This window comes from Aythya fuligula, chromosome 12 (genome assembly GCF_009819795.1).
Source record: "Aythya fuligula isolate bAytFul2 chromosome 12, bAytFul2.pri, whole genome shotgun sequence".
NCBI lineage: Eukaryota > Metazoa > Chordata > Aves > Anseriformes > Anatidae > Aythya > Aythya fuligula.
This window is the reverse complement of record NC_045570.1, coordinates 9,687,379-9,712,023: the sequence shown is the minus strand read 5'-3', so window position 1 is coordinate 9,712,023 and position 24,645 is coordinate 9,687,379. Positions and strand designations below refer to the sequence as shown.

The window sequence follows — 24,645 nt, the reverse complement described above, 5'->3', positions numbered from 1 at the left end:
ATCCTGTTTTGCAAACAGGAGCGACCCCACAGAAAGTGTTGCAGGCTACTCAGACATGGGCTGTGTGTTACTTCGAGGTGTGGGAGGAGGTTGTGCCCTGCCTTTCCAACTGGGAATCAAAATTGTAGGGAAAAAAATTGTAGCCTGGGCTTCAGAAGAATTTGTGGGGAGGTAAATTACACATTGGGTGGGGGACACGGGATCCATTTGCCAGTTTCATTGAAGGCTTCATTGGAACTGTGACGCTGAGTATAGCTTAATAAGGCCTCGATTTCTGGTTGGCTTTTGAATGCTGGCACAGTGCCTGTGTTCAGCCATACCTATCCTTTGTTACCTGCTTGCTGCTTTTGTGTGTTTCTAAACGTGCCCGTATGAATGTCTTGCAAGGGGAAATTGATGAGTGGAAAGAGCTGCCCATGGCAAATTAGGCCAACCTGTCTGCATTAACGTGAGGAAAGTAGCACAGCTTCCCTGAGGAGCTTTTTCCTCTTCTTGTGTTCCCATGGCTCCATGATTTGGATCTCTAGCTGTGCACGTTACAAAGAAGATGGCTTGTGGTGTTAAATTTCTGGCTGTGGTCCTTTACTGTGACACCCAGAAGTTCTTAGCCTCAGAAATGCCTTTCATTTTTCCAGCCTTAGTCCTTTTAAAGTTGCTGAATGGATGCTGTCTGGGAAATACAAATGTGTACTTTCCTTCTAGTAGCGTTTGTTCATAATTTGTGCCTTTGGAATTGTACAATGTTAGTGGATTTGTTCAATGTTTTTCTTTGTTGTGCTGTATATACTGGAATGTATCACTGCTTTCTCCACCTTCAGAGCTGGAATCTTTCTAGATGATTTGAAACTCATTAATTCTGTATTTAACAAGTGGGTACTAGTGGGTTTTCTTCCTTTGCTAAATATCAGGAGACCTTCAAAGGCTCTTTGGCAAAGCCTTCCCTGGCTTTGAATTTGGACAAGACTGAGAAATCAGTGTGTATTGTTCTTTGAACAGTTCTCATTAAGCCTTGGCTCAAATCTGTTGTGTGCTGAAAGCAGCCGTGTGAAGGGACCAGTCTGTAAGGATGTTAAGGGCCTGGAAATAGTGGAAATGTTGGAGTCACAGTGCTGTGGGGACTGGGACTTCCTTACCTTCCTGTTGCTCTCATATTATGCTAGGCAAAACAGAAGCATGAGCTGGGTATAAAACCTAAAGCAACCTGTGAAGTGGGGGATCTGTTTTGGCAGAAGACATAATCAGCAGTTAATTGACATAATTGAATTACCGCTTTTCTCTTTGACTCCAGGGATGTGAACCAGTCACCAAGATCATCCAACAACCAGGTGAGTCAGAGTGCTCCTGCCATCCCTTCCAAGGGCCTGTGCTTCAATTCTGTTCGCTGTCATGCTGAAGGCCTGTGCCATGGGCCCCCTGCACTTGGGCTTGGCATTGTTCTGGTCTGTGACTTGTGCAGCAGAGAAGGAGCTGCTTAATGTTGTCCATGCTTCCTTTTCACTTCTGCGTGTTGATTTGCATTTCAGTGTTCTCACAAGCCCTGTTCCATCCAAAATTTTACCAGTCCTTTCCTCCTCCCTGTTGAGACAACTTGCATGCATTGGCAGCAGGATAGTGTTCCCAGCAAACTGAGGATCACAGTGGGACTGGCTTGTTGGAGTTACTTTTCCCTGTTGGTAGCACTTTTGTGTCTGTTAGAAAATGCGCCCAGCACAGATGTGTTCACTTTTTAAACTGCCCTTATATGTGTGTGTTTCCTATAGACTTTTTGAGCAGCTGAAGAGACAATTATAGATGTGTGCTTCTCTGGTTGCTTGATTATTCACAAATAAGTGAGAGAGCTGAAAGAGTGCTCTAGGAAAACTCCTTCTTATTCTACTTATTGCACAGCTCTTTCATAAGCATTTGAGGTCCTTATACAGAGACCTAAGCCCACTCTCTCCATACCTGGCCGAAAGTGAATAGGGTGTGCCTTCTGATTTCCTTTTAAGTGCCAAAACTTTGAAGGGAGTCTTGATTCTAAACAGTTCAGGATATTTAAAGCAAACATTTGTGAATTCCACGTGGACACTTCACATACCTTGCTTTATCAATTTATTTATTGAGATTAAATTCTTAGAAATAGGCATTTAAGCTGGCCCAATTTCTGCTTTGTGTGTTGTGCTTCAGGCTCCAGCACAGGGCTCAACTCAGTACCTACCAGAATGCTTGACTGACCTCTGATCCTGTTAGAAACGAGTGCTTGTCCTCTCCACATACAGGTGACACCGGAGTTCCAGGATGAGCTGATGTGTATATTGAGGAGCCAACAGCGGGAGCTCTCTGAGCTGCGTCAGAACCAGATGGAGCTGCTGCAGAGACTCACCGATCACCTTGATGCCATTCAGAGCTCCCTCATGGGCCATGTGGAGAGGGTGATTGACTCTCAGCAGGAGCAGGAGCGTATCCTTGTTTGCAAATGGTGCATGGGAATTACGGAGTGGAAGGCTGCAAGGCAGACTAGAAACATGAGGAAAGCTGAGCAAGTTCAACAATCTTAGTAGCAAGGGCCATAGGTGTCATAAAAGGCCTGGATGCCATATAACTATTTCAGTTCCTCTCGCTCCCTTTTCAAGGGAGAGAAATTCAGAAGTAGAATGGAGAAGAACTGCTACTTCCTCTACGCCCCTAAATCTTCAGGTAACCTATGATGGCCACAAGCGCTGCAAGGCTGGTCTAGTTTTACATACAAGTCAGTGGGACTATTGCCATATGCAAGTGCCCATCCTTCTAGGATGGAAGTGTTGAGGGTAGGGAGGAGATCTGTTGTTTGTGATCCTTAACGTGCATGCTTGTTAGAGAGAAGACTGGACCGAGCACTGACGGAAGGACAGCAGCGCAATGGGCAGCTCCAGGAGCATCTGTCTCAGCAGCTCTCTCAGTCCCTTTCCACTGCTGTGTGTAACCGTCTGGAGAGGACCGTTCGTGAGGAGATGAAGAAGACAGTACCCCAGTGTGAGTTTTGCTGTATGGAAGTGGTGGTGCTCCATGAAGCAGGAGTTAGGCTACAGGAAGAGTAGACATTGCGCTGTGAGCTGCTGCGGGCCCCACTGTAGTCTGAGAAGAGTTGTGGGGTAGAAGGATATGAGGCTCCCAGAGGGGGGAATACCTTTCCAAAATGCATGGTCTGATCTTCCATTATAATTGACAAAGCTTTTGGAATCTACTCTGTGGAGGAAGGCAAAAGAGGCTAATAGGTTTGTAAATGTTGTGATTTAACGGAAGCAAACTTCAGCTTGTCTTTGCTCTTCCTTGACACATCATCATTTGTGTCAATATTTGTAGTTTGTAGAAATGTGGGTTGGAAAGTCTTCTGCAGTCTTTAGTATCCTCTGTTCTGCTTGAAGTAGGATTACCCACTGCCCTAAATCAGGTCTGCTGCGACTTTGGATGAGTCCTGAAAGCCTTCAGGGTTGGAGATTTCACAGCTGCTCTGGTGACTTGAGCCACACCACCTTCCTGGCAAAATGTTTCTCCTACTGTACAGCCTTAGCTTCCCAAGTCAGAGCTTGTGACTGTTGCCAGTACCTGGGTCATCTGGCACCTCCAGGAATAGATTGACTTCATTTTCTTTTTCAGGTTTTGAAGAGTGACACTAGGCTTAAAGCTGTGACTTTGACATGTTTTTGTTCTGACTAGGCATTTCCAAGAGCATAGACCCTGTTGCTAGCCAGCTGAGCAACACTATTGCCACCAAGCTCACGGCTGTTGAAGGGACACTGAAGGAGAGCATCACCAAGCTAGTGAAATCAAAGGTAAGGAGAACCAGACCGTAGGTATTCCCAGGGACACTGAGTTGTGAGCTGCCTGGGTAGTGACTCCTCATACCTCTTCCACTCACCTGTATCTCCAGGTGGGTCTGAGGTCAGTTTAGCTGCCCGTGTTCATAGCTCTCTTCTGGTCTCATCAAGAGAGCAAGCTCTTTGTGTGCTCCCCTGCCTGCTTTGCCTCGTTAGACCTTTCTTTTGTTTACTGAGTTGTTCATCTTCTATTAAAGCAGAGGCTCTCACAGAAGCAGATTGTTGTAGGGCCACCTCAGTTAGCCAAGTGGTCCAAGTTTGACTTGCTCTTTTGCTCTTTACACTTTACACCATTTCTACATTATTTAGGGAGCAGCAGCTTGTTAGCTACGTTGGTGGGCAATGGTGGATGGTGGGAGGGGAGGAAGGAGGGGAAGAGAAAAAGAGCCGTGCCTGACTGCACCAACCCTCCCTTACTCTCAAGCTGAACTACAGGGAAATGGTGATGTCCCTGGGTAGTCCAGTAGATGCTCTGCCTGCCATACTCGTGGTGGAGCGTAGAGGAAGGAGTTCAGCTGCCCAGGGAATTCACACTTCTACTGACAGTGGACTGCTCTTGTCTGGTGTGGGTGTGTTGCAGGAACATACAATGTTTGTTCACATCTTTATCCTGCAGCAGGCTGTTGTTAATTTCCTGCAACCTCTTCTGTGTGTGCTTGTAAGAACCTTACAGATAGCATTGTGAGGGCAACGGCTGATACCCTGCAGGGGACAATCCAGTCGGCCTACAGGGAAGCGTTCCAGAGCGTGGTGTTGCCAGCCTTTGAGAAGAGCTGCCAGTCCATGTTCCAGCAGATCAATGATACCTTCAAGCAGGGCACCCAGGAATGTGAGTAGTCTTTCTTTCTAAGTTTTCTCTACACAGCATGTTCATGTTAGAGACTGAGAAACTGACAAGTTGACTTACGGCTTTTAGAGTTTCAGCAGTAACTGTTTAACTTCTTAGTCCATCTGTGTGGTCTGAAAGCATTTCCCTTCCACTCTTGGGAAATGGAAACATAATTGAGGAGATTTTTATAGGTGGTACTATAAGAACAGAGATTTACATCTGGTCTTTGTAACCCATGTAGCAAAACACTTGGTCTCATTGTGTGAATCTGTGACTTCATCTCTTGAGTAGTAAAGCCCAGCTGTAGAATTACTCCCACCCTAAAACCCAACTATAGAATTACCCCATCCTGCCATCAGGAAGATGATGTGTGTAGAAGGCAACACTCCTATGTAATCTCAGATGGGTAGTAGACATCTAGAGAAGGATACAAGGATGACCAGAGGCTAAATAGTGGCTGAACGATGTAGTCATGGTCAGCCTGGAAAAAAGGAAACTAAACACTTCAGTAAGGAAAGGTGTGCACTGATGCACTGGAGAACATTTTTCTTGTGTTTAAGTTTGGAATCCAGTTCATTGGACTTCTGGGAGGCCAGACAGGTATTGTTCTGCAGGGCTCTTCTCTGAGTGCCAGCATAAGCAACTTCTGTTGTCCCTAAATCTGTAGAGTGTCTCCAGCTACTGTTTATTTTGCACCCTTTGTTTTCCTTACAAGTCTCCCACAAGTACATAGAGCTTTTTTTGCCCTTTTCATCAGTCCAATTTACAAAACAGTTAAAAATATGGCTTTTTGATCTCTACAAACATAATTTTTTGTCAGAAATGCTCCTCTTCTTTCTCTTACTAACTTAATTGGCATTGAACTCCATCAGTATTGTAGATTACAACTCATATTGTGTATGAAATACTCACATCCCCACCTTTATCTTGCTATGAACAAACAGTGCCTGTAAAGGTCTATTGCAAGAGGATTCTCAGCTTTATTGCTGTGTCATAAAATCCTGTATGATGCAGAGGATGGAAGCAGGGTTTCTATCTTAGCATAGCACGGCCCAAAACAAAGCTTGGGCACTTTCCCTTCTCCCACACTTGTACACTGGCTCAGTTACTGGTTCTGCTGGAGAATGTGTGGAGCCTGGCAGAAGGATCTTGGCCCTGACCATCTCTACAGTGCTGATGGGCAAAACGTCTTCCTCTTTGGTTGTTGCAGACATCCAGCAGCTTGAGACTCACATGAAGAACAAGAAGGCGCGAGAACAGGAGGCCCGGGACCCGTTGCTGAATCAGCTTCGACAGCTCATCAGCACCTTCCAGAGCACCACCGAGCAGCTGGCTTCCACTGTCACAGCCAGCATACACGCTGAGGTGCAGCATCAGCTGCATATTATCGTGGGCAAGTAAGTTGGCAGCTGGGCTTGTTGAAAGAGATGTCGCTGAGAGGCACGGGTGCATAACGAAACCTTTTCCTGCTTCATTGTGGAAACAAGCCCTTTGACACCGGTGCTGTAGGGCTGCTTGTTAGATCTGTGCCCAGTATGACAAAGCACGTGGGCTGGTGTAACTGTTTCCCTGTAAGCACTAAACAAAGACCACAGAATATTTCAAACAACCAGCTGTACCTCTGCTGCGTGTGGGAGCTTGGGGCCTGCTTTTCACAGTGTCCCATATACATGTTGGAGAACAGAAGGACCTAAGGCATCCCAAAAGCACACTCGCCTCACACTAGCCTTTCTGTTCTAAAATGATCTTTGGGTCTTTTGAAGGCTTTTCCTCCTTACTCTGTGTCCTGAGGCATACCAAAAGTTTTGCAGGCTACTCTGTCCTCCCAGCTGTTCTGCAGCAATTCCTCTTGGCTACCCTGGTTTCAAGATGTGATCTTGGCAGTGCGTGCCTTCAGCATTTGCAAACCACGAAGCTGGTGGCAGGTTGGCAACATTAAGACTGGCTTGGCTGGTGGTCACCTGCAGGGCAGAATGCCCCCATCTATTTTAAGCTATCAGAGCATATGTACACAGGGGTCGTCAGGGAGAGCAAATGTGAGCAAATGTGCCAGGAAGGATACCAGACTGAATTACAGTCTTGCTGTATGTGCTGTGCTTGCTCCCAGGGAAGCCCTGCTAGTCTGCCTGCAGTAGTGCAGGTCTGGTGCTTTTGTACCCTTTGTAAGAGGAATCCCACTCCTGGGGGAGCACTGCATGTAAGAGATTGATGTAGAAAGCTGAGCCCTTTCACAGATGTACCTAGAGCTTAGTCACCTTGCTTGTAGGCCAGATATACAGTATTTTAGATCTTTGATACAACGGGAATTAATTCCTTGGAACATTGCTTTTCCACACAGAATCCCAGCATCTTCAGTATGCACCCTGGGATGTTGTGTTATTGCCACAGTGCTTCCTTGTGCAGCACGTTTCTGATGCCTGTGCCTCAGAACAATTTGTATCAACCCTTGGGGAGCAAGCAAGCAAGCCTGTGCTTTCTCACTGCCACAAGCTTTGCGCAACATAGTCCCTCAGCTCTTCATTTTCAGATAAACTTCTGTTTTCTTTTAGCCTGCAGGAGTCTATTTTGGCCCAAGTGCAGAGAGTCATTAAAGGAGAAGTGAGCCTGGCTATGAAGGAGCAGCAAGCAGCAGTGACCTCAAGCATTGTCCAGGCAATGCGCTCAGCAGCAGGGACTCCGATCCCCTCTACTCACCTGGACTTCCAGTCTCAGCAAACTCACATCCTGCAGCTTCTCCAGCAGGGGCACCTCAACCAAGCTTTCCAGCAGGTACTACTTCCTTGTAGTGAGCAGCACTGCTTGTTGGGGGCAAAGTGAGGGTAAAAATGGCTTCTTGGGTTAGGGACACAACTCCACAAAACTCAGAGTTGGCTGAAAAGACCTGTGGCTGCAGACTGCTGAAGGGGTGCAGTTGCAGTCGCACAGGCCAGGCCAGAGCTGTGCCTGCACCATGATTTGATGGCAATTAAGTTCCTTCCTTACCCTGTCAGGCCAGCATCAGTGCTGCAGTAAGCCAGATGACTGCCATCAGCACTGGCACGTAGTGCACCCCTGAAGAGCAACAGCTTCGTAAGCCTCTCCGGGCAGATCTGCCAGCTGGGGCCTGACCTTGTCTTTGCCTTTGACTGTCTAGGCAGATCCATTTGAGCTGCTGCAGACACCTCCACTGCGAATAGCAGCAATGCTGTTTTGGTGAGCTGCAAATGTGGCCCTGTTCCCTGCTGCTAACTGACCTGCTCCCCTGTGTCTGGTTGTGGACCAGCAGTCCTCTCTGTTCAGCTTAGAACAGACGCAGGGGTCCTCTGAGTGTAGACGAAACCTAAACAGGGTCCTGTTGGCACACACTGTGGGGTTTGCAGAGAGCTCTGCTCCCACAGGAGGCTGGCAGTCATTGAGCTGCCCCAAGGCAGATGGCTGTCCCATGTGCTATCCTGCGTTTTTCACTTGCCTCTTGTTTCCTCTGCATCTCAAGCTGTATCTTCCTTGCAGGCTCTAACAGCAGCTGATCTCAATCTGGTCCTGTATGTTTGTGAGACAGTGGATACTCAGCAAGTATTTGGACAGCACCCATGCCCGCTGTCCCAGCCTGTGCTGCTCTCTCTCATTCAGCAGCTCTCCTCGGATTTGGGTACTCGTACGGAACTGAAGCTGAAGTGAGTACGATCAGGGCACTGGGTTTGAACCTATGCAGGTGTATTCCTGGCTCTGGCTTTAAACTCACTGTGTGTAAGTGGAAGGTGGTGCTTCCACAAAGGCTGGAACTTCTGTGGCCTGTTACAAGCAAGTGAACAACCCATAATGACTTGGAAAAAGATACAGGCATTGCAACAGAAAGCTTTGCTGCTCAGAGGTAGTCATAGAAGGGGTACTTAGCTGTAGGTGCTGTTAGCTCCAAGTATTGGAGTCTGTAAATATTGTTTGCTCTCTGTGTAGTGATCACCTTTAACCAAGGAAACATTCCCATGTGGGTAAAAGGGGAGGGGAAGCGCTGTGCTCCCTAGATAGCTCGATATCCAGAGCTACTTTGCTCTGCCTGCAGTTCTTAACCCAGCGCTGGACTTTGTGTAGGCAGCTTCTCATCGTGACTGCTGGAGAGGTTCAGTGGGAGGTGGCAGCAGGAGCTACTGGAAGTAATGTCTGTTAGATGTACTAAGCAAAGCTTGTGTGACAAAGTAGTGACTGTGCTGATACTTGCCACGAACATTTTTAGATTGTGAGTCAAAACCCTATTAGCTGCCCTGAAAAATGAATTTGTTAAGGTACCTGCAGGTTTTGACCATGGCTTGCATGGAAATTACCTTAAATTGAGTTCTTATCTGAAGTGAACACTAAGCATAGAGGCTCAAGCCAGAAAAGATGAAAAAGAGCTTTAAATTACAGAAGAGCTCATAAGCAGAGTTACAGTTGCTGCTAAGTTCAGGCAGATCTGCTGGTGAATACCTTTGGCGGTGACCACACTGGCTTACTCTCAGGCTGTGATGTGAAAGTTTTGATGTCCTGTCTGAACTTTTGAATGGCTTGTTGGTAAAATTCGTGATTTTTTTTTTCTCCCACATGTTGTGGGATAGACAAAGTTATATTAGAAGAAGACCTTAAATATATCCCTGTGTGGAATAAGCCTCAGTGCTGAGGGTTTTTACTGTATAACAAATGACTAAGTCTGCTTATGCTAAAAAGCTTAATCAAAAAAAATGTATACTGAGCTCTGACCAGGTATGGCCTGTGGCCAAGTGCCACCTACAGCACTGCAGTGAGATGTAGCTTGCTGTTACGCCTGCTTGGTTGAGGCAGCCAGGTTGTGTAGTATGTACTGCAGCCTGGAAATACTGGCTGCTTGTGCACGTTGAAGAATGGATAGCTGGGCTCTGCCAAAAGTCAGAACTGTTTTATTTTTTGATGGCTGAACTTACGGCACCGAGTATTGTTCTGTGGGGGGAGCACAATTGTGCGTCTGCAGTGCTAAAGTGAATGGAATTGGACTGGGATCTCGTGTTGAGTTTGGTTCTAACCCTGGTCTCTCTCCTTCAGTTACCTGGAGGAAGCGGTGATGCACCTGGACCACAGCGACCCCATCACCCGAGACCACATGGGGTCAGTCATGAACCAGGTGCGGCAGAAGCTCTTACAGTTCCTGCAGGTGGAACCCCACAACACGCTGAGCAAGCCTGCCCGCCGCCTCATGATCATGCTTCAGGGCCTGGTCACTCCTGGCATGACCTAGGAGAACCTGGCTGTCTCGTGGGCTGCTCCGGGGAAGCCCACCCAGCAGATCCAGTAGTTACTAACCACGTACGGCTTGTGTTAAGAGCTCTTGCCAGGAAATCTATCAACATGTGTGTGATGTCTCTAAGGCGAACGCCATCTGTGTATAGTCCCAGATAGTCACTGAACGCTCACTTGGCTTATTTTCCTAAATAGCCTCTTTTTGAGACATTTAAGTCTCTTCTTCACCTGCCCATCCATCCCTGAGGCCTGGCTGGCCTTCCAAGTTGCATCCAGCAGAAGCCAATGGATTTCTTACCCCTTCGGTTTGGAGTCTGCTGCTGTCAGCAGAGAAGGGAGGTGTGTGCTGAGCCCGGAGTGATGGGCTCCCTGTTGGCAAGAAACCAATATTTGTGTCTTAGTCAAGGACTCAAAACCCTCCTGGGGAGGATGTGTGGAGGGGTAGCAGCTGAGCAGGAACAGGAACGAATTGGTGGTGGGGGGATAACAGCAGGCTGCGAGCCCAGGGCCATTGGTTCTGCTGTGTGGGAGCATGTCCACGATTCGGCTGTTAGTTGGGATTTACACCAGGATTTTTCTTTTTACCTAAGTTTCGATTTTTTTTTTTTTTTTTTTTTTTTGGAAATAACATTACGAACGATTCAATAAACAACTTTTTGAGAAGAAAAAGCACAAAACGACCCTCTCCTTCTCCTCCTGGGCTGTGCCTGGCTCTTAAAAAAAAAAAAAAAAAAAAGCTCGGGGGGGCGGGCTCGGGGCGGGCCGGGGGCGGTCGCGGCGGGGCCGGGGCTCTCGGGGCTGCGGAGCGCGGCGCACATGGGGCGGCGGCGGCGGCTCTGCACCATGGGCTGCTGGCGGCTGCTGCCCGTCGTGTGCCCGCTGCTCCTGCAGCTCCTGCACCTCGGTGAGTGCCCCGGCACGGCGAGGGGGGCGAGGGGATGCGGGACGAGACGGGGAGGTTGGGCTGGGTACGGCTCCCGGGGGCTCTCCAGGTGCCGGCATCTCCGAGCCGGTTCCCCCCGCGGAACCCAGGCTCCGTTCCCCGAGGGGGTCCCTGCCCCGAAGCAGAGGGGGGCCGCGGGTTGCCGGGCCCGGGGTGGGTTTTGTAGGGTTTTTGTGAAACGATTCAGGTCCTCCCCAGGAGCAGGGCGGCTGTGTCGGTGCTCGGCAGCAACCCCGGACTTTGACCCCGGGCTCCCCGCGGGTGCCACTCGCCTCCCCCGGCGCTGGATGCGCTTTGTCCGGGGGGGTTTCTCCTGCCCGCACCTCTCGCCTTGCCCGTCCTCGTGGGCACGGACTCGCTTGGACTCGAGCTTGCTGAAAGCAGATTTACGGATCCCACTCGCCCTGCTGATGCCGGTGATGCCTGCGACCTGCGTGGCCGATACCAACCTGTGACTTGTCCCAGCGGTGTGGCCGTGGTGTTCTCAGCACAGAGCTGCTCGGTGGGACAGGCTGATGGTGTAGGCTTGCCCTCTCTGCTCTCGGCCGCAGCGGCGTGGGTCAGGGCTGGATTCCAGGCACAGGATGCTGGCAGTGTGTCACGGCTTCCTGGAGACCTCCTCGGAGAATGGGCGATTTTCAGCTGCCTCCTTCCCCGGGAGGAGCTGTCTGCCTTTGACAGGACCAACCTCACCACTTCAGCCACCCTCAGCTCTCAGAGCTCCCGGCAGCACTGCGCACGGCATTTCCAACAACCTTGCGACTCTGGTGACGTGGCCAAGCATTCCTGTGTCCTCATCCATCCCAAGCAGCCTTCTTGGGGATCCCCACGGTGCCACCGGCCTCTTTGGAGCCTCTGTTTGTCCCAGCACAGCTCTCCCGTATCAGCCTGGCTGGGAGCAGGAGTGAGCTGGTCCCAGCCAAAGGGGGTGGGATGGAGATGGAGCAGCCCCTCCCTGCGAGCTGTGACCCCAGCTCCGTGTCCGTCCCGATGGGACATCCCGACGTGGGGCTGAACCTGCCAACGCTCCTGGGGACACGGAGCGGGGACATGGGTTGAGCCACGTGGGTTGGGGCAGTGACTGGGGTCTGCCCTGGCCCCAAAACCTCCGTGCCCCTCTCAGCCCCTGCTTCGTGGGGTCCCTGCAGTGGGAAGGAGAAGAGGAGGTGTTGGGCACCCCCAGCTCTGTGGTAGCAGGTCTGGGACACCTGGGGCTCGTCCTTTGTGGAGCACAGCAGGGAACAGCAGCTTCCCGGGGTGAAGCCTGCACTTGTGCCTCTTCCATCTTTTCCTTCTCTTTTCCTTCTCTTCTTGCTGTTAGAGCAGGGGCCTCAGCTTGCTCAGCCAGTTGAGCCTTTGCTTTTGTTTTCTGTGTTGTACTCACAAATTAATCTTTGCTGTTGGGGGATAAAAGGGCTGGACAGATGGCTCTGGAGAGATCCTGGGAGGCCCGATGCGAAGAGAGCTGTTGTGTGGCTTTTCTGCTGTGGCTAATGGCAGCATTGCTTGTGGGATCCGCAAGGGATCCGTGTGCCACGGACCAGGAGCGAGGGTTCAGCAGGGTGTTTTAATTGTGAGGGCTCCAGAGGAACTCGCTCCTGCTCCGTGTGTGGGTGTGAACCCCACTCCATGGGGCCTCTCAACGACAGCTGCATTTTCCCTTTTAAACCTGACGTTTTAATTACTTCATTGCCTCTTTGCTTGCACCAGCAGCGGGCTGAGAAGGATGAACTTTTTGCCATCCTCTTCTTTCTCCTTGGTCCTGCAGCTCTGAGTACCGCAAGGAAGCTTCTTTTGTGGAGGGCCAGGCCAGGAGGTCCTGTTGCAGCCTCCAGCCTCCTCAGCCCCTTTTCCTCTGCGGGATTTGTGGTTTTAATGCACCCGAACCATTTGCCCCTGCAGCATCCCAGGCTGTGGGACCCCAGGCCATCCCCACACTGCCCTAGAGCGCCCCCGGACAGAGCTGCCCCCCCTGTCCTGCCCCCACGGTCACGGGGAGATGACACTGGTGGGATGCAGGAGGGGACCGGCCCCTCGCCGTATTTCGGAGCCCACTGCCACTGCTGCCTGCTGGGTGTGGGGGGGGGGCTCAGCTCCGTCTCTCCTGTCCCCCTGCAGCCGCCACCCAGGAGCCCGTCAGCATGGCGGGGAAGTGTGACACCATCTACAAGGGCTTCGCCGGCTGCCTCATCAGCCTGGGGGACAGCATGGCCCAGAGCGTCCGGCAGCAGCAGCAGCAGGAGGAGGAGGGCACCCAGGAGGCGCAGGAGCTGGACACCATCTGCAAGTGAGTGGCCCTAACCCCGTCCCCATCCCCGTCCCCGTCCCTTGGCCTGGTATGCACGGGAGCTGCTGGGGGGTCGCTGGCTCCGGTCCCCTCCCCACGCCTGTCCCTGTCCCCCAGGTCCTGGGACGATTTCCACGCCTGCGCCAGCGGGGTGCTGTCGAGCTGCCCCGAGGAGGCGGCCGCCATCTGGGAGTCTCTGCGCCAGGAGTCCCGCAAGATCCAGTTCCAGGGGAACCTGCAGGAGCTCTGCAGCGCCCGGGGACGCCTGGCCAGCGCCCGGGGCTCGCCGCCCGCCGAGACCAACCAGGCCACGCTGCGGGGCTCGGCCACCCTGCGCCGCCCCGGCCTCCTGCCCCTGCTGGCCCCGGTGCTGCTGCTGGCCCGGCTCTAGCCCTGCACCCGCTGCCGGAGGACCTGGCGATGCCCTGCAGCCCCCACCAGGCCTCGCTCGCTGGGCACGGCCCTCTCTGTCTCTCCTGGAGCCCTTCAGATGGATTTATATTTATATTTATATTAAAAGATGCTTTTACATTTCTCCCGTCTTTCTGCTGTGCCCTTCCAGAGCCCCGTTGGTCTCAGGGTGGCTTCGCGCCGTCCCCGTGGCTGTGCTGGGACCCCACAGGACCCTGACGGCCTCAGCACAGGGCACACCCAGGTGGCACGAGGGATTCCCACTGCCCTGCTGTCCCCCGGAGGGACGTTAAGGGCTTTGCTGGGATTTTGGCTTCCCAGCGGAACCAGGCTGTCGTGTAATTCATCTGGCTTCTTGCTTGCGGGAGCCCGAATGCTTGGCCAAGCTTTGGGCTGGGGTGCCACCAAGGTTCCCCTGTGCCCCAGCCCACACCAGCGGCATCATGCAGTTTGCTGCAAAGATTCCCGTTTTCCATCTTTTATTCTAGTCCTGCTATGTTTGGTCCTATTAATCATCGTGATCGATGACTAATGATCATGAAGGAAATGGGGGATTGTAGGGAAAAGAGTCTTTTTTTTTAATTTATTTTTATTTATTTATTTTTTTAATGAGCTTATAAAGGTGGAAAACCTGGGAACTGACCCCCTATCCAGGTCCCAGGTGGGACTTGCTGAAATCAGGCCAAGGTGATGCGCTGCCGTGCAACTTGGCCGTGTCAGCCCCGGCCGCACGGCTTGCTCTGTGCTGTTGTTCCCATCCCTGCTGCTGTTACGCTGCAAAATTCGGTTTCTTTTCTAGAAAACCCATCGTGGCAAAGCAGCTCCCAGCGTGGTGAGGTGACCTCCCTGCTCCCAAGGGAATGTGCAGCTCCCCCCACCTGAAGGGACGCTGAAATCCCAAAGGGGCCTGCCCCTGCGGCACAGACAACTGCCTGCAGCGCCAGCCTCTGGGTCTGGCCGTAGCAGTGGCACGTGAGAAACTGTGCCTTGGCCACCAGGGTCCTCAGGCTGGCATGAGTGCCACAGTGAAATGCAAAACATCCTAGCCTGTGTGTTTTTTTTTTTTCTTTTTCTCCACATTTTGTAGCACTGTGTTTTGTCTATGGGACTGCAAAGGCTCCCGCAATCAGCCTTGGTGTTGTCCTGGAAGCTTTTGCACCCTGGCCTGTATCTGAACATCTCCCTGAGGTGTTCATCTCTTGCTGTCCTTACCGAGCCAGGGAAAACGCTGTCCCGATTCACTGCAGAAGCTGGAAAACCTCTTCCTGCTGGGCCTGCTGTCTTGGCAGAGGTTTGTCGCAGCAGTGGTAGACCCAGCCTTGGTCACCGCTGGCAGCTGTCAGTGGAGCATCTGCTGGGTTTAAAGCTTTTTTGGGGATAGAGCCGGTGTTTCCAGTTAACACGGGCCTGGCATAACCTGCTATTTAATTCATTAGCCAGCCTGGAGCTGGCTGAGGGGGCGCAAAGCGCCGCACGGCGAGGATGCTGAGCCTGGGGGCAGAATGCTGCCCCAGCCCTCCTCGCACGGCAGCTGCCGCTCCCCGTGTTTAACGCTGGCGCCGGGGGGATAATCTGCCTATTCTTCCATTTCCAATTTCTGACAATCCTGTGTTTAAGGCTGAATTAGTGCCGGATCGCTGCAGGATGGCTAAGAGGATAAACGCTGGCCGGGAGGGTGCCCGCTGCCCCAGCAGCACCTCCGAGGGGCGGCTGGAGGTGGCCAGGGGCCGGAGGGCCAGCGGGTGATGCTCGCCCGTGCTGCTGCTGCTGTGGTGCCCCTGCCATGCAGCAAGACGCCCAGCCCCGGCCACACCAGGAGCTGGTGGGTGGGTGTCTGGGAGCCCTTCTGCACATGGAAACTCATCCTGTACCTCAGACTGTGTCACTGCCTGTGTCTCGCACCTTAAATATGTCACCACATGTGTTCCCTGCACCAGACCATGAACCAGACGTGGTCCACACCCTTGAATATGTGTCCTGCGCCCTCGGATGTGTCACGACCACGTGTGCCTTGCACACCAAAATGTCGCCACGCATCCTGCAGGCTCTGAGGCATGAGCGTGGAGGACTTCATCCTGCCCTGGGAGCAACACAAACATCCCAGCAGAGCCACATTTATCAACTCTTTCGCCTTTCTCTGCTCTCTAGCTTTGGAGGAGGGTCGTGGCACAAGGCTGTCCCCAGGTTGGGTTCAGGGGGTTGTGGCAAAGGCAGACGTCAGTCCTGTTGCAGGGAGGGACACAGCCTCCTTCCTGCCCCTTTCCTGCACCCAGCAGCTGGCTCACTGCATGCTGGCCTGCCTCTTGCTGTCCTTAAAGCAACTGCACAAGCTGAGACCGCGCTGGTAAGGTTTATTCCAGGCTGGTTGTGGGGAAAGCTCTGCTTAGGCATTTAAAAAAAAAAATAAATTAATTTTTTTCCCTGAAAGGATTTTCTCCCTAAAATGCAGCCAGAGGAGTAACTGACTCCTCCAGCAGAGCTCACGTGGTGTAGCTGGCTGGTCCCCAGCGCCATGTCCCCATCCACTCTGTCCTGCCAGTTATTTTTTCCTTTAAATCCCAAACCCAGCTCAAAGGTTTCCCCACAGGTGGGTGCTCACAGCGGCGCCACAGCCACTGCTGCTCACCGGTGGGGCTCGATGGGCGCCTTTGAGCACCCGGCACGTCGCGAAAACCCATTGCTCCGGTTATGAAACTCCAGCGACCTACTTTACACTCCCCGCTTTTGTTCTTAATTCCCAGATATGGCTGCTCTCCAGATTTTGCCCATCAAGGCAAATTAATTGGAGTAGATCCTAATTTGCTCTCTGCTATTCTTTGGGCAGAAGATTAAATACTCGGCAGACATTATCTCCCTCTCTCTTTTCTAAGAGACAAACCTGAATTATTAAAAAAAAAAAAAGAGGGATAAGGGAAGGCAGAGTTAGGTTGAGTTGATGCACAAATTCACTTTTTGTAATCGCAGAAGGGACTGGAGAGGCTCCCACATCCCTGGGCAGCTGGAACCAGATGGTGACACTATTCTGGGCAGCCGTGTGACCACGACAGTGCACGTGGCACGGTGACACGAGGGCCAATGTCCTGGCCATGCTGCTCACTGCCTCCACCACACTGTGGTTTGATCTTCCTTTCCTTCACCCAAGGAAATTCCTGCTGGTGAAGGTGAGGGCTGCAAGGAGACGGTGTGACACCTTCTCCCATGCTTTGACGCTTCCCAAGTGCTCTCCATACTCCAGCCGGGCTCAGGGCTGACGGAGAGCAGAGGACACTGTGTCACAGGGCTGGCCTCTGTCCGAGGCCGTGTGGGGATTTCTGCCCAGCCAAATGTCGAACTTTCCATAGGAACACAAAACGGCAACCCCAATCCCCGTGGATCGACTGCAGCGGGAACAGCTGAACCAGAGTCACCTCTGCAGCAGGGCCACACTCGGCCCCCAGCCTGGCACCCCCTCTGCGCTCGGCTTTGGGGCTTTATTTCTCCACAGAGGCATATGGGAAGTTGGATTTCCTTTTCTAAGCAGATTTAATTGAACATCCTCCTGCTCCGACCTCTGCTCGGCCTTGCTGGGACAACCTTGAGCTCCCTAACATGCGGGTTTGGGAACAAGCTGTCACCTGGCTTCATGTCCATTGAGGCTGAGCCCAGTGCACTCCCCTGGTGGTCTTTGCATGGCAAAGAAGGACCTCGCCATGAGCCCTGCACCCTTCATTTTGTCCCTCCGCAGCCTGAGGAGTGGAAGAGGCATGCTGGTTCCCGGGAGGGAGCAGCCAGGCTACTAGAGGGCCACCTCTGCTCCTGCTGCTTTGCAGAGATCCCTGCAGCCTATTTTGTGATTCTGTTTTATTTGTAGGGTTTTCTGAAGAGGCAGGCAAGGAGGAGCAGGGTGAAGCTTGCCAAAGTGGTGCACCCAGATCTTGTTGGGGTGAGAGGCTACAGAGTCCCTCCGGCACTTGGAGCCCCAGCTGCATTTACCATGGGCATGAAACTTTGCTGGCTGTAGCTGGAGAAATGGGTCTGGATTGAATAACAGCTGTCGTGGCTAAATTGTCCTCTGTGAGTCTTCATCTATTAGGAAGAACTTCTTTACTGAAAGGGTTGTGAGGCATTGGATGGGCTGCCCAGGGAAGTGGTGGAGTCACCATCCCTGGAGGTCTTTAAAAGACGTTTAGATGTAGAGCTCAGTGATATGGGTTAGAGGAGGTCTGTTTACAGTGTTGTAACCAATTTATCCCTGGACGGATGTTCTCCGTAACCAGTCTTCTCCTTGGCTTCTGCTGCAAGCTGTGGGTCCTTCCTGGCCTTGTCCCTGGGTAGTTTTCGGGGCAGGCATGCTGGCTTGTGGATGTCTGGTGCAACGTTCTCTTGGCTCTGGCGGGCCTCCATGGCATAAATAATACAAGAAAGAGATGCTCCGATTGGAGTTCTCAGAAATCTGAGGTTCTGGCATAGGATTTCAATACGTGTTGGCTCTCTGCACTGACAATTAGCAGCAGCGACGGAGAGCTACAACTGCCTGGACTGACGTTCTCATGAGCCAGCCGTGAGGATAACAGACAACACAGAGCCCTGAGGGAACGCAATGCTCGGCGAGGTTATCGCTGCCAGGGCTGCTCTGCGGGGAGGACACACAGCGCCCCTGAGGAGCTGCCTAAAATGGTGGGGGGCGTGAAGAGGGGCTGCTTGAAAGGCAAGTGTGCAGTGCTGGCATACAGGGCACGGGCTGGCCGTGCCACGGGGCTGCTTGGTGCAACAACACAGGGCGTGGAGACCCCACAACCACCACAGCGGGAGTCCCAAACCCCTCACAGAGCCCTCACAGGGGCAGCCATGCCTCGCCCTCACCCCCCGGGCTCCCCCCCCACCAAGAACGCCGCCACCTCCCGGAGGCCGCCGGCAGGGGGCGCTGCAGGCACCACCCCCCCCTCCCTCCCCTCCCAGCCACGGGCGTGCGCGGCGCGCGGCGCTGACGTCGGGAGGCGGGGCCGGGCCGGGGCCGAGCGGCCTGAGGTGAGTGCGGGGCCCGCAGCGGGACCCCGCGGGGTGGGGAGGGGGCCGCGCACCGGGACCCCCGCTCCGTGCCCGGCCCCCGGGGCTCCGCCGGCGGCCTGAGGGACTCCGGGAGGGAGCCTCGGTTGCTCGGGACGTCCCCCCGCAGCCCCCCGGGGTTCCCCGGTCGCTGCCTGCCCGCCCTCCGCCGGGTGTCGGGGGTTGGCGCACGGCGTTTGGCTCCGCTCGGTAGCGCTGTGTGAGGCGTGACCCGGGGGTGGTGTAAATATTAAATATATTCGTGGTGGCAGGACGCTAATCCGAGTAAACAGCCAGCTGTCGGTGAATCCCAGTCTTAATTAAGCGTTCTGTGAAGTTAATTGCGCTGTGGTGCAGCCGTGCTCGTGTCTGCCCTTGGTACAGCCCGTAGGTTCCACAAGAAGTTGCCGTGTTCACGTCGGATTTTAAAAATAAAATCCTAACTAAATCCGTGTTTCCTTTCCAGACTGAATGGGGAGCCTGAGCTTCTTCCTGAGGCCCTGCTAAAACACCTCCTGCCCCACGCGCAGCCCTCCTGCTGTTGGTGCTGAGCGGTTCCTCGGGGAGGTGGTGGATGAGTGAAGACACACTTGGTGCTGGTAAGCTGCACCCTCACATCTCGAGGCACACAGCTCTGCTATAGTCGTCTGCAAATGCTGAGGCACCACACTGAGCCAAAGAGTAGGAACTTTTAAAACTGCTCAGCTAATTGCCAGAATGCATGCAGGCAGTTTCTCCACCTCCAGACTGTTTTAATCAGGACCTAAAGTAAAGACTTGCTGGAGCGCAGCTGATTTGGCTCTGTTGGAATACAGTGTGGGGAGCAGGACCTCTCTTTGCTCCAATCTGGAACAGCTGGTGGCAATTCCACTTCCTTATCACAGCTAGATGCAGCTCGGTAGGGAAGCATAGAAGTGCAGCTTGGTCTCTGAAGATGCAAAAGAAAGCAAAACTGAGTCAGGATGCTTCCTAATGTCAGAGCCCACCTGATTTCTTAGGGCTTGGAGAATGAAGCTAAAAGCTTGCTCTGGTTAAACAAGATCTGTTTTTTTTTTTTTTTTTTAATTTTTATTTTTTCTTTTTCTTCTCCAAGAGGTGCAGTAAATTAATTGGTAAAATGCATCTTAAAAGCAGCCTGCCTCTGTCTCCATATTCCTTGCCTTCTGCGCAGTTTCATTGATCCCTGAGAGCAAAGTAGTGAAAGATTCAAAACACCAGTACGACGTACAATATAAAGAAAATGTTCAGAGGGTTTGTTGAATGAACAAGCTGCTGAGATTGTGGAGCTCCTAATGAGAAATCTCAGAACTAAAAGATTTGGGACGTTGGGTGTCTTACAAAGTTTATCAGATTGAACAAAGCTAAGGAAAGCACTCAGCTCGTCCCTTGACCTTTGTTCAGCAGCTGGGGCTGGATGAGGTGACCTGCGGAGGTCTCTTCCAATCTCAGCTGTTCTGTGATTCAGTGCTCAGCTGGGAGACAGCTTTAGACAAACTGTGCTTAATGAAAAAGGGGAGCTATGGAATTTCCATGGACATCTGTTCTGACCAGGACTGTTTTTTTTTATAGCCACCATCATGTGGTGAAAGTGGCAAAGCATTGTGCGTGCTCTGTAGTGAAGTGTGGTGTAAATTCCCAGCTCTTAGTTCGTGGTAGCATGGCTCTGTTGAGACACGAACCGCTTGCATTTTTTCTTGTTTGAAACTTGACTGCCTTGATTCCTGTTTATCTGTGGTGTTTTTCTTATCCTTTTTGTAAGGTTCGGATGTGGGAGTTGCTGCAGATGTGGTTGCTGCTGATGCTGCCCTGGGAAAATGCCTTGACAGGGAATTAACACCCTTCAGTGATGGGCTGTGGGACAAGCAAGGTTCTTCCCGAGCCCCCCAAAGATGTGCAGCTAGACCTGGTTAAAAAAATAGAACCTTACACAGGCCACAATGACATATACAAGCACTTCATCAAAGATGACTGTGGGGCTGTCATCAAAGCTGGCTCTCCCTCGCCTCCGCGTCACGCTAACCCGTATCCCGGTACCCACCTGCCTCCCCACGTGGACCAGCCCGAACCCCGCAAGAACAAAGTGGCTAAATACCGTGCCAAATTTGACCCCAGAGTGACGGCCAAGTACGACATTAAAGCCCTGATTGGAAGAGGAAGCTTTAGCCGCGTTGTACGGGTGGAGCACAAGGCTACCAAGCAGCCCTACGCCATCAAGATGATCGAGACCAAATACCGGGAGGGGAGGGAGGTGTGCGAGTCGGAGCTCAGCGTGCTGCGGCGGGTGCGGCACACCAACATAATCCAGCTGATAGAGGTGTTTGAGACCCAGGACCGCGTTTACATGGTGATGGAGCTGGCGACTGGGGGAGAACTGTTCGACCGGATCATTGCCAAAGGCTCCTTCACGGAGAGGGATGCCACGCGTGTGCTGCAGATGGTGCTGGACGGCGTGAGGTACCTGCATACGCTGGGTATCACCCACCGGGACTTGAAGCCCGAGAATCTGCTCTACTACCATCCCGGGACGGATTCCAAAATCATGATTACGGACTTTGGACTGGCAAGCGCTCGGAAGAAGGGCGATGACTGCCTGATGAAAACCACCTGCGGGACCCCGGAGTACATTGCTCCGGAGATCCTGGTCAGGAAGCCGTACACTAACTCGGTGGACATGTGGGCGCTGGGCGTGATCTCCTACATCCTCCTGAGCGGCACCATGCCCTTTGAAGATGACAACCGCACCCGCTTGTACCGGCAGATCCTGAAAGGAAAATACAGTTACTCGGGCGAGGTGAGTGGGGCAGGGTTTAAGGTGAGGGGAAGTTGACCAAGAAGCTCTCTGTACGTGAGTCTGTGTGATTTCCAGGAGCTGGCTGGTTTGTGCAGGGAGGTAATGTGAGCAGCGTGAAAAATTTGTGATTCTGGCCTTTAAAATCCCTTTATGCTTTCTCTCTGCTTTCCAAAAGTGCTCCCATTGCAGCACAGCGAGCTTCTTGAGGAAAAGTGTTTCTAAAGAAAGATCAGTTCCTGCAGAACAGAACTGAAGGGACTGACAGAACTTGTTGGTTTCTAGTTGGGATGCTATCGAAACTCATGCCAGGCTGAGTTTTTGAAATGTGCTATGTACGTACCTGGTTGGATTTCAGATGCAGCTCCAAGTGTAGTCTGAAAAATACCTATGCTGAAAGATGAGGCTATGGCAGATGAAGGGACACATGCTCTTTAGGTCCTGAGGCATGAACCTCATGCCTTCAGTGGAATAACTGTCCAAAAATTTGCTTCTTCCCTCGTGGGACCTTTTTTAATCTGATTTTTGCTGTAGCCTAGAGGAGGGTAACTGCTGATCTTTGAGACAGGGAGATTATTCATGTTGTTCAGTATATTGAGCTCCAAGGCCTTGTGTTGTGGCATAGAAAGGTCTCTGGTTGTTCACATCTTCCCACAGGGTTTCTGATACTGTTTGTTTGGGCTCCTCTAAGCACCTGGCTAATGAGGTAGAGAGCAGTGTGCGGTCTCCCCGAGAGATTTCCCAAGTGTCAGTAGCTGATGTGGGGCTGGGTGGTGTACAGGTAACTTGGTGTTACAATCTAATCTCTCCAGCCCTCAGTGCGTGTGCTTGTGGGCATGGAATTCTGTGACTTGGGTTGTTTTTCACTCGCTCTTTTTACCTTTCTGCAGAACTTTTGGCTAAGTTTATCATGATAATAGTAAGGAGAAGCCTGAGAGAGGTCATCTCACAGACAAAGACATAGGCAAAGCAGAGATGTTTAATGCCTTCTTTGCCTCTGTCTTCAACGCTGATAATGGGCTTCGGGACCCCAGGTGTCCTGAGCTGGAGGACTGTGATGGTAGGAATAATAAACTCCCAGCCAACCCTGAAGGTGTGTGGGATTAGCTGCTCCACCTGGATCCCTACAAGTCCATGGGTCTGCATGGGATTCATCCCAGGGTGCCTAGAGAGCTGGCGGAGGTCATTGTGGGACCTCTCAATTATTTTTGAATGGTCTTGGGAATCTGGAGAGGTCCCTGTTGACTGGAAGCTGGCAAATGTACCAATTTTCAAGAAGGGAAGAAAGAAGAACCTGGTAACTACAGGCCTGTCAGTCTCATGTCAGTGCCTGGTAAAATTAGGGAGAAGATTATCCTGGGAGTTATTGAGACACAGCTGGGGGACAGAGAAGTCATAGGTCACAGACAGCGTGGGTTCATGAGGGGTAGGTCCTGTTTGACTAACTTGGTTTCCTTTTATGATAAGATCACCCATCTCTTTGATCAAGGAAAACCAACTGATGTGATCTTTTTGGATTTCGGTAAAGCTTTTGAGACAGCTTCCCATAGGATCCAAATGCCCAGCATACAGCTAAACAAAAACATCATCCAATGGGTGAGCAATTGGCTGACGGGTAGGGCTCAAAGGCTTGTGGTTAATGGGGCCACATCAGGCTGGAGTCACATAAGCAAGGGACAGGATAGTCTTGACCTGCAATAAATTGTGCTGCTGATACCGGTTGTTGAGGTTAAAAACAGAACTGAGACATGATGCAAGACCGAGTAAGTTTATCCACAACAAACATCAACCAATTTATCACGTGGTCCCTTAAAGTGGTCCCGTGGGGAAAAAAGGCAATCTGAATAGTCCATGAACGATGGTGAGCTCTGAAGGTGCTGCTTGGTCTTCAGAAGAAATGATTCTGGTTAAAAGCTTCCAAACATTATCTTGTTTCTTGTATTCAAAAGCCAACTAATACTGGATTTAGTGTTACTACTGCACGTGTCCCTGCTGTGCCATCTGCATTGTGCACCTGCCTGTGGGTGTTGGTGTGCGTGGCTCCTGCTGGGAAAAATGCAGAACTGGAAGACCTACAGGAAGGGCAGCATGAGTAAATAAAAGTATTCCCTTTAAAGAATGAGTGAACAGAGTAGGGCTATTAATCCAAAAAAGTGCTTGAGGGGGGTGTGTGTGTCCCCTGGGGTAACTTCATTTGATGTCCTCTAGTCCTTGTGCCAGAGCTGAATCCTTCTGAGAGTTTTTGACTTCCTTGTGTCTAGGGCCGCTGGATTTGTGTAGGTTGCAGAAGCGAAGGCAGCGCAGTGAACAAGCACTAACCAGGCTGTGTGCATCTTGAAACTGCCAGTGCACAAGCCTGAAGCATTTTACTCCTTATCCCTCCATAAACGACAGTTTACAAGGCTGTTGTGGAGGCTGTGTGTGATGTGGATGGTTGTTTTGGGAAGCTTTTAGACGTTTTACTGCTTTGGAGTAAGGTATGTGTCAGCCAACAGCCTGTATCATTTGCCCAGATGCTTTCTGCTCTCCCAGCGCCTGGAAAATGGATGCTTTAATTTACTGCTGTAATTAAGCCTGTGCCCCTGAATTGCAGACAGGTTTGACTGTAGCTGCACGTTGGCAGGAGATGCACTAACAGGCTGCCCAGTTTACGCGTAAATTCTAGGTGGAAACAAAGTGAGCCAGAGATGTAGGGGTGGCTGGCGTCTTTCCTGCACCTTGCCAGCTTTCTTAGTCATTTTCTGGGCTTTTAAATGCTTCCAAATGTCTGACGTTCACAGAAAATTGGTCTTTTTTTGTGTCCCACTGGAAGAAGTGGGAAGATGTCAGAAGTGGGCCCGCTGATACATTTGTCAGATTAATGGAAACAGCAGGAGCCGCGAGTTCTGGTTTATTTGGAACAAGGCTGGGCAGAAAGCTTGGCTGTGTTGCAGAAGCATCTTGGATAGATTCAGAAGGAGAGGTTTCACGGAAACAACTGTTGTTTTTTTTCTTTTTTCTTTCTGTAATACAAACTTTGAAGATGTGAAATGGAAAAGGAAGCTTCAAAAGAAGCTGCAAAGCAATGTGCGGGGAGCTGACAGCCTGAGCTGTGCGGCTCAGACAAGTTTCGGTAGCAAAGGACTTGGGAGAGGGAGCTGAATTCCCGAGGGTGCTGCTGCAGTCACGCTGCAACGGTGGCAGGAGCCTGAGAATCGGCCCCAAGTCCCATTTCTTAAAGATCTGGCCTTAAAACCTGGCCAGGACAAAGCTGTATTGAGAGAGGAATAAAAGCCACCGCGCATGCTGACCTGAGAAGTAGCT

General features: G+C 51.7%; 3 protein-coding genes across 3 annotated transcripts in view; all 3 read left to right on the top strand.

Annotated features, from left to right (window-relative positions):
- Positions 1-10,479, top strand: part of EDC4 (enhancer of mRNA decapping 4) — a 32,725-nt gene extending 22,246 nt beyond the window's left edge. Inside the window, exons 21-29 of the mRNA XM_032195711.1 lie at positions 1,289-1,325; positions 2,259-2,439; positions 2,836-2,991; positions 3,676-3,791; positions 4,500-4,665; positions 5,876-6,062; positions 7,215-7,434; positions 8,155-8,318; positions 9,694-10,479. Coding sequence (XP_032051602.1) covers positions 1,289-1,325; positions 2,259-2,439; positions 2,836-2,991; positions 3,676-3,791; positions 4,500-4,665; positions 5,876-6,062; positions 7,215-7,434; positions 8,155-8,318; positions 9,694-9,886 — 1,420 coding nt within the window. The 3' untranslated portion in view covers positions 9,887-10,479. The remainder of the gene's footprint in view (positions 1-1,288; positions 1,326-2,258; positions 2,440-2,835; positions 2,992-3,675; positions 3,792-4,499; positions 4,666-5,875; positions 6,063-7,214; positions 7,435-8,154; positions 8,319-9,693) is intronic.
- A 241-nt stretch (positions 10,480-10,720) lies between these two features.
- NRN1L (neuritin 1 like) lies at positions 10,721-13,551 on the top strand. The gene is made up of 3 exons (XM_032195854.1): positions 10,721-10,792; positions 12,950-13,118; positions 13,236-13,551. The coding sequence occupies exons 1-3, from the start codon at positions 10,732-10,734 to the stop codon at positions 13,507-13,509; spliced, it is 504 nt and encodes a 167-aa protein (XP_032051745.1). The 5' UTR covers positions 10,721-10,731; the 3' UTR covers positions 13,510-13,551.
- Positions 13,552-18,509: 4,958 nt separating this feature from the next.
- Positions 18,510-24,645, top strand: part of PSKH1 (protein serine kinase H1) — a 30,709-nt gene continuing 24,573 nt past the window's right edge. Inside the window, exons 1-3 of the mRNA XM_032195709.1 lie at positions 18,510-18,536; positions 19,021-19,153; positions 20,314-21,345. Of these exons, the coding sequence (XP_032051600.1) occupies positions 20,401-21,345 (945 nt within the window). The 5' untranslated portion in view covers positions 18,510-18,536; positions 19,021-19,153; positions 20,314-20,400. The remainder of the gene's footprint in view (positions 18,537-19,020; positions 19,154-20,313; positions 21,346-24,645) is intronic.

What these genes read in the sequence shown, in the direction of transcription:
- NRN1L (XM_032195854.1), top strand. Translation starts at nt 10,732, where the DNA reads ATGGGCTGCTGGCGGCTGCTGCCCGTCGTGTGCCCGCTGCTCCTGCAG. An exon ending in CCTGCAGCTCCTGCACCTCG is followed by an intron (nt 10,793 to 12,949) that starts GTGAGTGCCCCG and finishes GTCCCCCTGCAG; the next exon opens with CCGCCACCCAGGAGCCCGTC. An exon ending in GAGCTGGACACCATCTGCAA is followed by an intron (nt 13,119 to 13,235) that starts GTGAGTGGCCCT and finishes CCTGTCCCCCAG; the next exon opens with GTCCTGGGACGATTTCCACG.